This window comes from Cebus imitator, unplaced genomic scaffold (assembly GCF_001604975.1).
Source record: "Cebus imitator isolate Cc_AM_T3 unplaced genomic scaffold, Cebus_imitator-1.0 Scaffold222, whole genome shotgun sequence".
NCBI classification, from domain to species: Eukaryota; Metazoa; Chordata; class Mammalia; order Primates; family Cebidae; genus Cebus; species Cebus imitator.
The window spans coordinates 1,550,106-1,568,172 of record NW_016107537.1 but is presented as its reverse complement, the minus strand read 5'-3'; the positions used below and the strand labels follow the sequence as shown (position 1 = coordinate 1,568,172).

The window sequence follows — 18,067 nt, the reverse complement described above, 5'->3', positions numbered from 1 at the left end:
TATTTAGAGGCACAGTGAACTGTGGATTATTTTACTGTCAAGTCAGATGGCAAAGCACTGTGGTTATTATGTGACAATACTACAGGAGTGCTAAAAGGACACAATGTATGTTGACATTACAGAATTAAGCATTCATCACAATATTCCCAACTCATGAGTAAGAGAAAAATTAGAAAATTTTAATCCAGCTCTGATTAATTTTTTAATTAGAAAATTTAAAATAAATTATATCATCCACAAATTTCTTTCTTTCCAAAAATAAAACAAAAACAAAGCTATAATCAAAGTAAGTTTCATTTGTAGCCAATCAAAGAAAGCTGACAGTTGATTTCACTTGTAGCCAATCAAAGAAAGCTGAGGTTGATTACAGCAGTTAAAGAAATCTGTCCAGAGAAAATAAAGTTCTTAAGACAAGCGGCCTTTTGCAAAAACAACTGCTCAAAGACATGAGGAAACTGGAGCGTTATCAGACAATTTAAAATCAGGCAAATAATTTCCAGTGGTTTTCCTTAGCTTTTAATGAGTTCACAGGTGTTACTGATACTGCTCGGTATCACTGTGCTGTTCAAAGTTAAAACAGGAACAAGGTCTCCATACACACATTAATTTGCAGCAGATATATTTTGCACAAACAGTTCCAGAAGTGTTTTTTCAGACTTTAGTGCAAGTGCTTCAAAATTCACTTAATTATGCAACTGAGGAGCTTCCGCCTAACCTTCAATCGGCAATAATTCATCTGCAATGCAACAACACACTAAAAGATAAATTTAAGAATCAAAGTTCCACAAATGCCTTACAGGCAATGAATATGCTCAATTAAAATCATATTCTGGTGAACTGTTATCAGTATTTGGTAGTATCTATATGTAGTAAAAAGTCATTTTCAGGGATGATTATTATATATCAGCTTAACAGATGAATCTTAGCAATCAATATCGATGATAAGAAACAACTCTGAACCCCAATTAAGCAAATTATTACCTCACAAAGAAGAATCCCATTTTTCTCATTAGTAGACTTGTATTAAAAAACAATTATTATTATGTACTGAATTCTATCAGTCAAAGGTTATAGAAACTTGTTTTCTCTCCTTCATTATATAAGTACCTACATAACATGCTCAGTTTTGCTTCTTGGCTTAAAAACCTAAAATACTGATTGCCTTGTCCTTTACAGAAAATGCTTATTGATCCCTGATCTACAGAACATAACAAAGAAGCAAGAAAATCACTGAAAAACAGATCCAGAAGAAGCAACTATCATTTGAGAAAAAGAACTCAAAAATTTAAAAAGACATAGATATGCAAAATATATTCAAAAACAATGTTAGAAAGCTATCAAAACAAAACAAGAATAAGACCTTAGTTCAATTGTAATTTACGAAATAATGATAAATAGAAACAGAGGAAATACATTGGGATATAAAGAAAAAAGAGATAAAAAAGAAGAGATGATTATGTCTCACTTATAAAGGATGTGAGTAAATAATCTCACCATAATAGCACTAAGCAGAATGAATGAAAAAAAGATTCTCAATCTCATAGAATTAAGAACACCAAGAATGAAGAGAAGAACCTTAAAGCTTCCAGAAAAAAACAGGATACTTACAAAGATACTAGAATGAAATTAGTAAGCCTTGACCTTTGTAATGCTGGATAGAAGACAATGGAACAGTAACCTCAAACGTAATTCTATTTCAGCCAATCTATCAACAATGAGGATGAATTCAAGATATTTTCAGAAATGTTAACAAGAACTCAAAACTCTGTCTCCCATGCATCCCTACATATAAGTGTATGCCAACCAAATGAGAAACAACAGCTAGAACATGATATTTAAGAAAAAATTATTCACAAGTTTCATTAAACACTTAGCAATAAATAGAACAAAAGGTATATAAGATATGAGTTACTTACAAAATAGCTTATAGGTATACCTTAATGTCCTTCATTTTATTGCATGTCACAAATAATGCATTTCCTTTACAAACTGAAGGTTTGTGGCAACCCTGCATCAAACAAGTCTATTGGCACCATTTTTCAAAAAGCATGTGCTCACTCTGCATCTTATTTTGGTAATTCTCACAATATTTCAAACTTTTTTATAATATCTGTTATACTGATCTGTGATCAGTGGTCTTTGAAGTTACTATCCTAATTTTTGAGGGGTGCCATGACAATGCTCACATAAGATGGCAAACTTAAGTGATAAATGTTACATGTGTTCTTACTACTCCACCAACCAGCCATTCTCCTCCCTCCCTCCCTCTCTCCTCAGGCTTCCCTATTCCCTGAGACACTAAGATGCTGAAATTGGACTAATTAATAACCCTACAGTAGCTTCTAAGTGTTCAAGTGAAAGGAAGAGTCATCACTTTCTTTTGAAATCAGAAGCTAGAAATGATTAAGCTTAGTGAGAAAGGCATGTCAAAAGCTGAGACAGGCTGAAAGCTAGGCCTCATAAGCCAAATAGCCAACTTGTGAATGCAAAGGGAAGGTTCTTGAAGGAAATTAAAAGTGCTACTCCAGTGAACACATTATGAACACAAAACAGCCTTATTGCTGATACAGAAGAAGTTGTATTGGTCTGGATAGAAGATCAAACCAGTCACAACATTCCCTTAAGCCAAAGCCTAATCCAGGGCAAGGCCCTAACTCTCTTCAATTTCATAAAGGTGGAAAAACATGAGGAAGCTGCAGAAGAAAAGTCTGGCGTTAGCAAAGGTTGATTCTTGAGGTTTGAGGATAGACAATGTCCCCATTCACATAAAAGTATATAATGGGCTGGGTGTGGTGGCTCAAGCCTGTAATCCCAGCGCTTTGGGAGGCCGAGGCAGGCAGATCACTTGAGGCCAGAAGTTCAAGACAAGCCTGTCCAACATGGTGAAACCTTGTCTCTACTAAAAATGCAAAAATTAGCCAGGTGTGATGTTGCACACCTGTAGTCCCAGCTACTCAGGAGACTGAGGCAGAATCGCTTGAACCCAAGAGGCAGAGGATGCAGTGAACCAAGATCACCCCCATGCCTGCACTCCAGCCTGGGTGACAGAGCAAGACACGGTCTCAAAAAAAAAAAAAAAAAAAAAAAAAAAAAAAAAAAAAAAAAAAAAAAAAAGTACATGAAGCAACAAGTGCTGATGTAAATGCTGCAAATTATCCAGAAGATCTAGCTAAGATCATTGATGAAGGTGGCTATAAACAACAGATTTTCAATGTAAATGAAACAGCCTTATATTGGAAGATACCACCTAAGACTTTCATAACTAGAGAGAAGTCAATACCTCACTTCAAAGCTTCAAAGAATACCCTGACTTCACCACTACAATCTATGCATGTAACAAAATTGTACTTGCACCCCTAAATTTACACAAACAAAAAAATACTTCAAAAGGCTTCAAAAAGGTTAACTCTAGTTAGGAGCTAATGCAGCTGGTGACTTTAAGTTGAAACCAATGCTTATTTGCCAATCTAAAAATTTTAGGGCCCTTAAGAATTACACTAAATATACTCTGCCTATGCTCTATACATGGAACAACAAAGCCTAGATGGCAGTATATCTGTTTACAGCATGGTTTACTGAATATTTTAAGCCCACTGTTGAGACCTATTGTTCAGAAAAAATATCTTTTGAAATAATATTTTCACTGACAATGCACCCAGGAGCTCAGATGGAGATGAATGATTTTCATGTCCACAAATCCAACATCCATTCTGCAGCTCACGGATCAAGGAATAATTGACTTTCAAGTTTTATTTCAGAAAGAAATACACTTTTTAAGGTTATAGTTGCCACAGAAAGTTATTTCTCTGATGGATCTGGGCAGAGTAAATGGAAAACCTTCTAGAAAGCATTCACTATTTTAAATGCCATTAAGAATACTCATGATTCATGGCAGAAGGTCAAATGTCAACATTAACAGGAGTTTGAAAGAAGTTAATTTCAATCATCAGGGATGACTCTGAGGAGTTCAAGACTTCAGTAGAGGAAGCAGTTGCAAGTGTGGTGTATGAAATAGCACAAGACCTAGAATTAGAAGTAGAGACTGAAGACATGACTGAATTGTTGCAATTTCATGATCAAACTTGAACAGATGAGGGAGTTGCTTCTTATGAGTGAGCAAAGTAGTTTCTTGAGATGCAATCTATTTCTGGTGAAGATGCTATGAATATTGTTGAAATGACAACAGATTTAGAATATTATATGAACCTAGTTGATAAAGCAGTGGCAGAGGTTGAGAGAATTGACTCCAAATTTGAAAGTTCTCCTGTGGGTAAAATGCTATCAAACTGCATCACATACTACAGAGAAATCTTTTCTAAAAGGAGAAGTCAATTGAGGTGAAAAACTTTACTACTGGCCTATTTTAAGAAACTGCCAGAGCCACCTTAATGTTTACCAATCACCACCCTCAGCAGCCATCAACATTGAGGCAAGACCCTCTACCAGCAAAAAGACGATGACTTGCTGATCATTAACATTTTTTAGCAACAAAGAATTTTTAATTAAGATATATACTGTTTTCTAAGATAAAGTGGTATTGCACACCTAACAGACTACGGTATAGTATAAAGGTAACTTTTATATGCACTGGGAAACCAAAAAATTTGTGTGCCTAGCTTTACTGCAATATTTGCTTTATTGTGGTGGTCTGAAATCAAACCATCAATATCTCTGAGGTAATGCTCTTTCTTAACTTGCAAAGTGTTTACCTGGGTATTCTCTTTTAAATAAGTTGTGGCCAGGCATTGCGGCTCACACCTGTAATTCCAGCACCTCGGGAGGCCAAAGCAGGCTGATCACTTAAAATCAGGAGTTTGAGAGCTGGGCGCGGTGGCTCATGCCTGTAATCCCAGCACTCTGGGAGGCCAAGGCGGGCGGATCACCTGAGGTCGGGAGTTCAAGACCAGCCTGACCAACATGGTGAAACCCCGTCTTTAAAAAATGAATAAATCAATAAAAATAAATCAGGAGTTTGAGACCAGCCTAGCCAACATGGCAAAACCCCATCTCTAATAAAAATACACAAAGTAGCCAGGCAAGGTGGGTGGCAGTCAGCTGTAATCCCAGCTACTCGGGAGGCTGAGGCAGGAGAATTGCTTGAACCTGGGAGGTGGAGATTGCAGTGAGCCAAGATTTTACCACTTTACTGCAGCCTGGGAGACAAAGTGAGACTCTGTCTCAAAAATAAATTAATCAATTAATTAATTAGCTGTGATATTTACTTGATAACTTATTCACCTTTTACGCACTTGTGAGTGAAGAGCCTGCGCTGAAGCAAGCCCGGCTGGGAATAACCTAGGAGTCCATCTTCTCACAGTACCGTTTTGTGGAAATTATGTAAGACAACTATAGAATGTTGTTTCTGCCTGTCTGCTGTAGAAGGCTATAATATATAATACAAAGACTGGAGGAGCTAAAAGTCAGCATAAAAGAGTGAGGCCTATGTGACTAAAGTAGCATAAAAAAACGTGCGGGAAGTTCAAGCTGTGATTTCCTGTTGTCAACCTTGGCTCTCATCTTTGGAAGCTACACAGGCCCCAAAGGGCAAAAGAAGTTGCTTACTTGTGTAGCTGAGATGCTTCCAAGAAGATAAAGATACGGTACCTGCTTTATCTTCTGACCTGTACTCTTTTATAAGGCTAAGGAGGCTGGACGAGGTGGCTCACGCCTGTAATCCCAGTACTTAGGGAGACTGAGGCAGGCAGATCACTTGACCCCAGGAGTTCAAGACCAGCCTGGGCAACATGGCAAAATCCATGTATTTTTTGTCTCTACAAAAAAAATACAAAAATTAGCCAGGTGTGATGGTGCACACCTGTAATCCCAGCTACTTGGGAGGCTAAGAATTGCTTGAGCCCAGAAGGTGGAGGGTGTAGTGAGCCGAGATTGTGCCACTACACTCCAGCCTGGGTGGCAGAGGAAGACTTTCTCCAAAAAAAAAAAAAAAGGGGAAATTCAGACACAGGCACACAGGGAGAACACCATGTGAATATGAAGGCAGAGATCAAGATGATATTTTTGCAAGCCAACATCATTAAAGATTGCCAGCACTCTATCAGGAACTAGGGGAGAGGAATGAATACTCTTCCCCACAGCCCTCAGAAGGAACCAACCCTGCCAACAGCTTGTGCCGGGACCTCCAGCCTCCAGAACCTTAGACACTAAAGTTCTGTTGTTTAAGCAACCTAGTCTATGGTACTTTGTTATGGAAGCCCTAATGAACCAATACAGGCTTTAAGCTATAAATCACTAAGGTTAGTTAAGTTAGGAAATCATAACCCTCAAAAATGTTAAGTTGAAAAAAGCTGTGTGTGTGCGTGTGTGTGTGTGTGAGAGAGAGACAGACAGAGAGAGAGACAGAGAGAGAGTGAGTGAGTTTTGCTCTTATTGCCCAGGCTTGAGTGCAATGGCGTGATCTAATCTCACCACAACCACCAGCTCCCGGGTTCAAGCAATTCTCCTGCCTCAGCCTCCCAAGTAGCTGGGATTATAGGCATGCCACCACGCGCAGCTAATTTTCTATTTTTCACAGAGATGGGGTTTCTCCACGTTGGTCGGGCTGATCTCGAACTCACAACCTCAGGTGATCTGCCTGCCTTGGCCTCCCAAAGTGCTGGGATTATAGGCATGAACCACTGCACTAGGCGAAAGAAGTTTTTGAAACTGTTTACAATCCACTTCAGAAATAACAAAAATCAAAATAAAGACAATTATTAAAAATAGGTCATGTTAAATGACAATAAAGTTATTGAATAATAATTTCTTTAAAAAGTATAACTAGGTTTCTTTGATATAAGTAACTGGGTCCCAAATCTGGTTAAAATGAGACAAGTAGGATCCTTCATTAATTTCTCATATCCATTCCTATGCTTTTTCTTTGTTGTTCTACGTGAAACTGAGAAAAAAATCTGTGTTTTCAACTTCAACAGTTGTCAATTTAATCTTACTTTTTTGGAAATTTGCTCGCACTCCTGTTTAGATTTCTCTTCTTGTGTTTCTTCAACTCCTGCAACATCTACTTCATCAACGATTCTGTAGCAAAAATATCAAATAACAGAAAAGGGTTTTTTCAACCTGAAGAGTTCATACCACAGCATTACAATTCACTGCTTTGGCTTGTCTTCAGCTTACCCTCAAAGAAATGACAAACTCAAATTCTACTCCAAATACTCCAGATAATGTACAAAATTATGATGAGCAATAAATGTCAACATGTTTATGAATAACCTGTAAAACTAAATTTTAGATTATACGATCTTAATATTCAAGTACTAGCAGCTATATAAATCATTCATCCATCATTCCATTAATTCAACAACTACTGAGTACCCACTATGTACGAGGCTCCGGGCCTTAGGCCCTGGACGACAATAATGAAAAATACAGACCCTATCATTGTCTTCTGAGAGCCTTCTATATGCTTGGAAGAAAAAAATAAAGCTATTTCAATATGGTATGGTAAGTATAGGGGCATATACACAGAACACAACCTAGACTTGGGTACCAGAGGCATGTGAAGCCTAAAAGATACTATGAGTTAGGCTGGGTGTGGTGGCTCACGCCTGTAATCCCAACACTTTCGGAGGCTGAGGTGGGCGGATCACCTGAGGTTGGGAGTTTGAAACCAGCCTGGCCAACACGGAAAAACCCCATCTCTACTAAAAATACAAAATCAGCCGGACGTGGTGGTGCATGCCTGTAATCCCAGCTACTTGGGAAGCTGGGGCAGGAGACTTGCTTGACCCAGAAGGTGCAGGTTACGGTGAGCCGAGATCATGCCATTGCACTCCAGCCTGGGGAACAAGAGCAAAGCTCTATCTCAAAACAAACAAACAAACAAACAAAAAAAAGACTTATGAGTTAGCCAACAAAGAGGAAAGAGGAATGTGAAGGAAAAGGGTATTTTAGGCAGAATGCAGAGTACCTTTTGAGGTTAGGAGAGAGACAAACGTATTTAAGTGTAAAAATGAAAAGGAAAACCTGTTTTCAGACTTACAGGACTGAGAAGCTGATCATGCATATATATAATAGTCTGAGACAATTACTTGAGGATATTCCAGCAAAACTAAAAATGAACCCAAGAACGATGGGAAATATAAGAAACTGGTGAACCAATAAAATGTATAGGTATATTTGAACAATTGCTGATGCTAGAGACACAAGGAGCTGAAGAAAATAGTGTCTTAGTAAGTGGTTACTACTGAACACAAGATTGGGAAAGCTGTGAATTAAAATATGAGTTATACACCAGATAAAGGCAAGGAATTGGGCAATGTGTCCCATCTTAAGAGAACGTGTTACAAAGGGAAAGCACTGATAGCACAAGGAGAACGTGAACAGTGCTGAGATCTGCGGCTCTTCTTTCAAAGTGACAGGAGCTCAGGCTTCACAGCTTTGTCCAATTCAACAGTTTACAATGACTCACAGCTCCTGAGTTACATCCATCAGATGAGGTACCAGCTTGTGAGCCTCCTACAGAAGCCACCATTACAAGAGCCAAAAACCCCAAATACTTGTGAACCTTTATTGCTATAGTATCCAGTAATGAACCAACTCAAGGAGTAGGAGGCAACCTCTCCTTAGGCAGAGTAATAATGACAATAATGACCTTATTATCAATAACAGCAGCAGCCAACACTTGAATGATGCTTACTCTGTGTCAGAGGCTGTTCCATACATGTAATACTTATCACAGCAATGTTATGACATACATACTAAAAACCCATTTTACAGATGAGAAAACATTCACAGAAAGGTTATGTAATTGTCACAGAGCTAATAGTGCTGGAGCTGAGATCTGAGTCCCAGCAGGCAGGCAGGCAGGGCTCCCAAGTATGTGCCCTAAAACCACACTATTATTCTACACTGCCCATTCTAAATGGACGTCTACTTTCACTGTTAAGGTCTACAATACTCAGCGCCCATATTAGACCTACGAGCAGGATAGGACAGAGCTGACGCCTCTTCTCTGTAAAGCATGTTCTTTGCTTAGCTTCAGAGATAGTGAGCTCTCCTAGTTTCTTCTGTCCTCACAGCTGCTACTTCTCAGTCTCCTTCATTGGTTCTTTGTCTTCACAACTTTAAAAGTCAGTTCTCACACTTCTCTTCTTTGTCTGTATCATCATTTTGAATATCATCTATATGTAGTTCATTTCAATATCTAAGTCTCCAATCCAAATCCTCCTCTTAGAACAGAGCTAAGTTCCTACTCAACATAACCACCTGAACATATTCTAGACATATGTCATCTTAATATATCCAATGCTGAACTCTTGCTCTTCCATCTGAAGCCTAATCCTCTTGCTTTCTAAAATGGCAACGTCTCTCTCAACATCCCTTCCAAAACCTTAAAGTCAATCTTGACTCCTCTCTCACATCCCCCATCCAATCTCTGAGGAAATCCAGTTTGTTCTATCTTCAACATACCCAGGTTTGACCACTTCTTCCACTAACACAACAATCCAAGCTGCTCTGGAGCCCCTACATTCTACTCTCAACACAACTACAATGACCCTGCTAAAATATGTCAAATGTCACTCTGCTGCAAAACTCTCCAACGGTATCTTGTCTCACTCAGAGTAAAAGCCAAAGTCCTTATTTTGGCACCTACCAGTTCCTCCATGATTGGCCTCCCCCAACCCTAGCCCAATACCTCGCAGACTTCCAAGTCCCTCTTACTCCACCCCAGCTGTCATTCTGTTCACTTTGCTCCGCTAACCCAATCACACAAAGCTCACTCCCTGTGTAGACCTTTACGCAGAATCCTCTCCATCCCTCCAGACATGAAACCCCCTCACCTCCTTCAGGTCCCTGCACAGATTTTTTAAACTTACCAATGTTATCAGTGAGGCTTTCCTTATCTACCTTCTTAAAATATCTACATCCTCCCTACCATCCCACCAGTACTTTCCCTTACCCTTCATTCATTTTCCCCTTACCTTCCTTCATTTTCTCAGGGCATTTAATACCGCCTAAAATATGATACATTTATGTAGTTTGTCTCCCCCTCCCCCAATAATGTAAATTCATTAGTACAGGAATTTTCACATCTTGTTCATTTACTGCTACAACCCCAAGGTGCTCCAACGATTTTCTGAGTGAATCAGAAGTAGTCCCATATTACTTGGAAAAAAACCAGAAACCATATGAGAAAAGACTGATTCATTTGACTGTATAAAACGAAACCACAACATCCTCATTCCTTTATACAATGAAAAATAAATGACATAGGCAAAGAGAGATGACAATTGTGAGTGAAGTATTTGCAGATAAGAGATCCTAGAATTTCAAAGACTAAAAAAGAGAAAAATGGGCAAATAATATGGACAACTCACCATACTTCCATATCATCCTTCACCCATCATTTTGGCAAAATTCCAAGTGTCTTTTATGTATTGCAGTCAAGTTTTGGAGAATGGACTTCCAATATACTTTCAAACAGACAGCTGCCGTTGGGATTTTTACATGTGACTATTATCATTTTTTGTAATAAATTCTTATGTATTCTATAATGTATCAATTAGTTCCTGTTATTTTTCTTAGTAAATTATATCATCTGCAAGTAATTAGTGTCTTTGTCTCTTTCCAACATTTATAGGCCTTATTTTACTCATTTTGAAGCTTGGTGATAAAATCATGGGTCCTGGACATAGCTTTTCCACTTACACTGTGCAATCTCGGCAGGTTATTTAGCCTCTCCGTGCTTCTCAGTTTTCCCATCTGTAAAATGAGAAGAGCATCATCTTCTCTTTAAGTTTGTTTTGAGGACTGAATTATTTCATGTAAAGCACGAAGTAACGCTCTGGATGATCAATTAAGGTAAAATTTGAGATATAGTGAACAGCTGACCAATACCGAGAGGTAAAATCAACCCCAATTGGAAACAGATCTCAGTCGAGGGAAATAAGTAGATTTAAGAGAGAAGATGGTTTTTAGCATTTCAAATTCAAATAATAAAAAGTGAATATCTGGATGTAATACTATACACTGCTCCAAAAATGAAATCTACAAATTAGGGCCATTTGACCAAGAGTCTCGCTTGCTTTTCCAACCTAATGGAAATATTAAATCTAAATGGTGTTTGTTGCTTTATTGTGGACTTGAGGGTCCTTCCACACAAACCAGTGGATTAACGGCTGAGTATTCACTACTTACTCTTTACCTTTTAATAAACTTGTGGTTTCGTCCTTCCTACAGAAAAGAGCCTAGCATCTGTCAGTGAAAAAGGTCAAATCAGTGTCCTTTGAGAGTTTACGGTCTCGTGGAAACAGGCAACAATGGTAAAGACAGACGCTATGGGAACACAGAAGTGGGCTCCTAACCCGCGGCTGTGCAAAGAAAGGGGCGCATCCTGGAGCCTCCTCGCCCCAACCCCGCTCCCCGCGCCCAGGCTCTCGGCAGCCCCGGCGTGGCGGCCTACGCCTGAGCCCCGCGTCCAGCTTCTAACCCCCGGAACCCCTCACGACCTCTCCAGGTATGGCGGTGGCGCCCGGCCGGCCCACGTGCTCCCCACTGGCCCTCGCGACACGGCCCGGATGTAGCCCCGGACGGGCTCCAATCCAGAAGGAACTAAAAGGCGGAGTCCAGCTGGGCCCCTGCATTCAAAGGATGAAAAAAGATGTGGGATCACCTTTCGTCAGAATCCGTGGCCGTTTTGCCGAGGGCCGGGTTGGGGGGTTTTGAGAAAAGATTCTCAAAATCCATGACTCAAACAGGGTCCTCCCTTTCGCGAGCCTGGAAACTACTGAGCAACAACCCGAATGCGAAGATAGGTACCCAGAGCCCCGCCAGGGCCACAGGCTCCGCCCCGCGCAGCGCCCTCCGCCCCGCACATGCGCTGCACCGCCCTCCGCGACTCTGGGCACGCCCGTTCTCTCCCCGCCCCCCCCAACCCGGCTCTGCGCAGGCGCCTCCGTGGTTGCCCTTCCGTGAGTTTTTTTGTCCTTTACCTTTTGATGCTAGAATTTTATTTACTTTATTCTTTTTTTTTTTTTTTTTTTTTTTTTTTTTTTTTTTTTTTTTTTTTTTTTTTTTTTTTTTTTAGACGGAGTCTAGCCCTTGTCGCCCAGGCTGGAGTGCAGTGGCGCGATCTCGGCTCATTGCAACCTCCGTCTACCGGGTTCAAACGAGTCTCCTGTCTCTGCCCCCTGAGAAGCTGGGATTACAGGTGCCCACCACCATGCCCGGCTAATTTTTGTATTTTTGTTAGAGACAAGGTTTCACCATGTTAGCCAGGCTGGTCTTGAATTCGTGAACTCAAGTGATCTGCCCACCTCGGCCTCCCAAAGTGCTGGGATTACAGGCGTGAGCCACCGTGTCTAGCCCAGAATTTTTAAAATGAATTCTTAGGATTCTGCTTTCACCTTCGTGAAAACTCTTCTATCGAAATCACAATATTTCTAAGGGATGGTAGTAACAGCTAACATTTATTTGAGCACCCCACTACTATTCCTTGGAAATAGCGTTTCAAATGTTAGCTAAGTTAATCCTCACAACATCCCTGTAAGAGATATTCTACTGCCCTCCATATTTTTAAAACGAATAAACAGATGTGTAGTCAGATAATGTAATTTGTAGGGCCTCTACAGTTGAAGGGGATTAAAATGAATACACAAGTAACCTCAAGGCAGAAAAGTCCATTAAAAAGTACTAAATACTTTCTGTAACTTTGACAGGAAAAAATAAAAAAAAAAAAAGTACCAATTACTAAGAGGATTCAGAAGAAGGAAAAAATGCATCCAGTTGGGAAGGCTTATTGACAAGGGGATATTTGAGCTGCCTCTTGAGAAAATTTCTGTAGGAAAAGATTAAGTTAGGGGTAAATGGTCATCCCAAGTAAAGAGAATTGTATGAAGGCAGGTAAATAGAGTACACTGTTGCAGAACAGGGAATTGCTCAGTTTTGCTCAATATAATGACATTTAAGGGAATAGTAGAAATGAAGCCTCAAACCCTAGGTTGGGCCAGTGATAGAGAACTTGACTTGCTTCTGTAAGTGAAGGGACTGTTTGATTCTTGGCATGAATTGGGGTCCCTCTACAGACTAATGAAGGGAACTATTTGAAGCCAGACATCTTCCCCAGGGAAATTCTACTTTCCCCTGTTGTTTATAGTATAGGCAATCACCTATGGAACATGAATCATTATTAAAAATTGAGAGGAAAAAATGAATTAAGGAGATAAAAACTAGAATTACCCCCTCTATTGGGAAGCATTATTGTGGAACTCAAATTGTTACCACACACACTTTTTTATATAAAATGTCCAGCATACAGCAAAAGATAACCAGACACAAATGAAAATTAGATTGGTAGGTAAAAAGCAGCTAAAACATCTGACCTGTAAAGGCATCTGACACTAGCATTTTCAGACAAAGACTATATAAAAGGCTACATATATTTGTGTTAGATTGATGCCAAAATGGCCCCAAATTCTCCAAACTTCCATGTGTCCATGTCCTTTGCAATGTGACTTTGCAGCTCCTCCCACAAAAAGGTAGGATCTATTTCACCTCCTGTTTTATCTGAGTTGACTTTGCCTGGTAGAATGACCCTTTAGCTAATAGTATGCAGACGTGGCCAGCCAATACCAAACCAAGGCCCCAAGAGGCTTTGTATGTGTCTCCTCTGTCTCTTATATGCCTGCCTTCTTCAGGACAATAAGCTCAGGTTATGCTGCTGCTGATAAGGGACAGAAATGTGGAGGATAAGGATAATGGAGGAGAATAAAAACAGCCAGTAAAACCCTAAAAGCAAAGCCTCCTAGGCAACATACAGCTGAGCACACATATGATGGAGTCCTGCAGAGAACCGAAGACTCTCAGATGATCCCAGTCCAAATTACTAACCTACGTAATTGTGAGCTGAAGAGATGGTTCTTGTTTTAAGCCAGTACGTTTTTAGGTAGTTTACTATATAGTAATATCTAACTAATAAAAAATAAACTATGAAAAGTGCCATAGAGGAATTGGGGAGAAGTAACCAAGTAGAACTTCTAGAAATAAAAAATACTGAAATTTTAAAATATTAGTGGATAGTGTGGTCATATTGAAATGTGTTCAAAAATTCCTTAATACTGCTCCCTGAAAAAGGTTGAGGCTTAGTCCCCTCTTCAATAATGTGGATAGGATTTGCTGATTTATTTCTAACAAATACAGTGTGGCAAAAGTGATGATGCATGATTTCTGAAGTCATAAGGTCATAAGAAGACATTTAGTTTCTGCCTTACTCTCTTGAATCATCTGCCTGGAAAGAAGTCAGTCACCATGTCATGAATCACTCAGGCAGCCTGTGGAGAGCCAGCCATGTGGGTGAGGTAGCTTGGAAGCAGATCTTCCAGCACCAAGTAAGCTGGAAGACATCTTGACAGTAACCCCATGAGAAACCGTGGGACAGAACCACCCAGCTAAGCTGCTCACAGATTCATGACTCATGGAGGATATAGGATCAGTGTTGGGTCAGGCTCACACCTGTAATCCCAGCACTTCGGGAGGCTGAGGCAGATGGATCACCTGAGGTCAGGAGTTCAAAACCAGCCTGACCAACATGGTGAAACCCCATCTCTACTAAAAATACAAAATTAGCCAGGCATGGTGGCACGCACCTGTAGTCCCAGCTACTTGGGAGGCTGAGGCATGAGAATCACTTGAACCTGGGAGGCAGAGTTTGCACTGAGCCAAGATCCTGCCATTGCACCTGGGCAACAAGAGCGAAACTCAAAATAAAGAAAGAGAAAGAAAGAAAGGAAAGAAGGAAGGAAGGAAGGAAAGAAGGAAAGAAAGAAAGGGAAAGGGAAAAGAGGAAGGAGGGATCAATGTTTATTGTTTTAACCACAAAGTTTTAGGATAATTTCCTATCCCGTATAGCAATAGATAAGTGATATTCCCCATTATTATAAAGTAGATGGCCTAAACATAAAATTATCATATGACCCAGCAATTCCACTCCTAGGTATATACTCAAAAGAGTTGAAAACAGGGACTGAAATATATATGTGTACATTCATGTTCATTGCAGCATTATTTACAATAGCCAAAAGGTAGAAACAAACCAAGTGTCCATCCACTGATAAATGGATAAATAAAATGTGATATACACATGGGATATTATACATCCGTAAAAAGGAATGATGCTCTGACACTTGCTATCAGAACTGAATTTTGTATCCTGGCTGAACTTTGAAAACAAAGTTAAATATGCCAGGCACAAAAGGACAAATATTGTATGATTTCAGTTATATGAAATATCTAGAATAGGTAATTTTACAGAGACTGACAGTAGATTAGAGGTTACCAGGGACTGAGAGAGGGTGAAACAGGGAATTGTTGCTTAAAAGTTACAGAATTTCTGTTTGAGGTGATGGGAAAGTTTGGAAACACATAATGGTGATGGTTGCACAACAATGTGAATATAACTAATGCCGCTGGATTATATACTTTAAAGTGGCTGGCTGGACGCTGTTGCTCATTCCTGTAATCCCAGCACTTTGGGAGGCCGAGGTGGGTGGATCACCTGAAGTCAGGAGTTCAAGACCAGCCTGACCAACATGGTGAAACCCCCATCTCTACTAAAAATACAAAAATTAGCCAGGTACCAGGCGCCTGTAATCCCAGCTACTAGGGAGGCTGAGGCAGGAGAATCACTTAAACCCAATAGGCAGAGGTTGCAGTGAGCCGAGATGACCCCGTTGCACTCCAGCGTGGGCTAATTTCTTTTACCAAAATAAAATAAAGCAGCTGCCATGTTAAAATGGTGAAATGGCCTGTGATAACTCAGTTCCAGTATGAGCTAGGTACAATACCTTGTGGGTATGTGCTATAAATCATCAATCACCAATACGTGGTGCTGTTTCTCCCACAGCCAAGATTCATGGAGTCTGGGAATCAAGGCTTGCAAATGGGAGTAGATCCTCTCTGTATTATTGCTAATGATGCCCTAGAAAAATGTTTGCTTCCTATCTCCACAACTCTGGGCTCTACTGGTTTAGAGCAGACTTTTTCAACCTCAACATTATTGTCTTTTTGGCCTGGATAATTCTCTTTTATGAGGGATAGTCTTTTGCATTGTAGGAAGCTTGGCAGCATCTCTGGTCTCTACCGCTAGATGTCAGTAGCAGCTGTTCCCCAGTTGTGGCAACGCAAAAATGTCTCCAGACATTGCCAAATGTCCTCCAGGGGGAGCAAAATCTTCCTGAATTGAGAACCACCGGTGTAGAGTCGATCCCAAAAGCAGGAATGTTTCCAAGAAGAGGCATGCCAATGAGTCCATTAAACTTGAGGCTGAGACTGCCATTTGGCCACCTTAGGCTCCTCATGCTGGTGAATTAACAGGTGAAGAAGGGGCCTTCTGTATTGGCAGGGGTGATTAATCCTAACTATCAAGTTATTCTGACTACACAATAAGGTTAAGGAAAAGTATGTCTAGAATGCAGGTGATTTCCTGAGCAGGGGACTAAGTAATCCTATGTTTTATAATTAAAGTTAATAGAAAACACCACCACCACAGGCAGCACTGAAAGTGCCCCAAGCCCTTCAGGAATGAAGGTTTGGGTTATTCACCTGTTATCAGAAGGAGGCACTTGAGTGTAAGTTGTCCTGGTCCCTGGCATTTTTCAACAAAGAATTGGACAAAACATACAAACAAAATAACAGAGGAATGAAACACAGGAACGAAACAGCAAAAGCAGGAATGTATTAAAGCAAGAAAGCACTCCACAGGGTGGGAATGGGCCCAAGCAAGCAGCTTAAGGGCCCAGTTGCAAAGTTTTCTGGGATTTAAGTACTCCTTTTGAGGTTCCTGTTGGGTACCCCTTTTCTAGATGAAGGATTTGGTCTGTGGCTAAAGGCTGAGGTGAATTGGTGCCCTATGCAGATGAAGCAATGGTCCCTGCTTGGCCCTCGGCCAATCCAGGGCATTTTCCCTTTCCATGTGAGATGCGTGGAAGTGGGAGAGTTGTAGGGAGAATAACCTTTGATCTTTTGCTACTCTGGTGTGAGGAGATGGGGGTTTTCCTTTTGGTTCAGCTTCAGGATATTTGCATTAATTGGTCTTAGGGTCCCTTCCCCCAGACCCAGGTGTTTTCCTTTCGATCCAGCTTTAGAAAGTCAGCGTGAATTATCTTCAGATTCCCAGCCCCAGACCTTGGTGTTTTTCCTTGTTACCAGCACGAATTGGCCCTAAGTTCCCTGCCTTCAGATCCTGTTCTGCCTCACACCCAGCAAGGAGTCAAGACCAGCTTGTGAGAGCAAAGAGAACGTGACAAAGGGTAGGAGCAGAAGGCAGTTGTACATGTCTGGTAGAGGACTTTTGGCCCTGTTCCCCAGCCCTGTGGAAAGGGCCTAATTCCCGAAAAGGAAGGCCCTTCCTCCCCCACAGGGAGGGTCCCTTATCTCACTCTATCCTGGCCGGACCCAAGACCAGCAACCTTCCCGCCCAGCGGCCCACTGAACCAATCACCACCTGCCCCACCAGCTCTCCCGTAACCTCCCGTCCCACAAGCTCCCGCCCGGCAGGCCTCCTGCCCAGCAATCAACCTAGCCAATTACTACCCGCCAGGTCAGCTCTCCTACCGCCCCAGGCCCTCTGTCCCTATAAAGTCAACCGAACAAAGAAAGCGCACGCGATTCTTCCCTTCCCGCTTGAGTCGCCCGGAGATCCCAATAAAGTTGGTACCAGTCACCATGCGTCCTGCCTCGTGTCCCCAAGTCCACGGACCACAACCAGGGGTCACACAAGTGGTGCCGAAACCCGGGAGGTTTGGGCTGCCGGCCCAGCCGCAGCCCCCTCCCCTTGGCGACCTCTCTGAATCCAGCTTCTCTGCACTCCGATTAAGGTAAGTTCGTTCTTTTTTCCTTACCTTTCCTTCCCCGTGGTGTGCACTGTGGTCCCTCCCAACCCCAAGTCCACGGACCTCTCGCCAAGTGCCGGCTGGCCCGAGCAGGGTCCTCCAACCAGGCTCCAGGAGCCTTTTGGGAATCGCCAGACAGGGGACGCCCTCTCTGACTCTTCCCTCCTCCAAATCTCTGGGTACTTGCAGCATAAGGGGGACGCCTCTTCCTGCATTTACTCAGC

General features: G+C 41.3%; 1 protein-coding gene across 2 annotated transcripts in view; it reads right to left on the bottom strand.

Annotated features, from left to right (window-relative positions):
- ZC3H8 (zinc finger CCCH-type containing 8) overlaps positions 1-11,841 on the bottom strand; it is a 44,211-nt gene extending 32,370 nt beyond the window's left edge. For both annotated transcript variants that reach the window (XM_017549825.2, XM_017549824.2), the window contains exons 1-2: positions 11,630-11,841; positions 6,948-7,032 (exon numbers count right to left, since the gene is read on the bottom strand). In XM_017549825.2, coding sequence (XP_017405314.1) covers positions 6,948-7,032; positions 11,630-11,703 — 159 coding nt within the window. In that variant the 5' untranslated portion in view covers positions 11,704-11,841. The remainder of the gene's footprint in view (positions 1-6,947; positions 7,033-11,629) is intronic.
- Between the last annotated feature and the right edge of the window lie 6,226 nt (positions 11,842-18,067).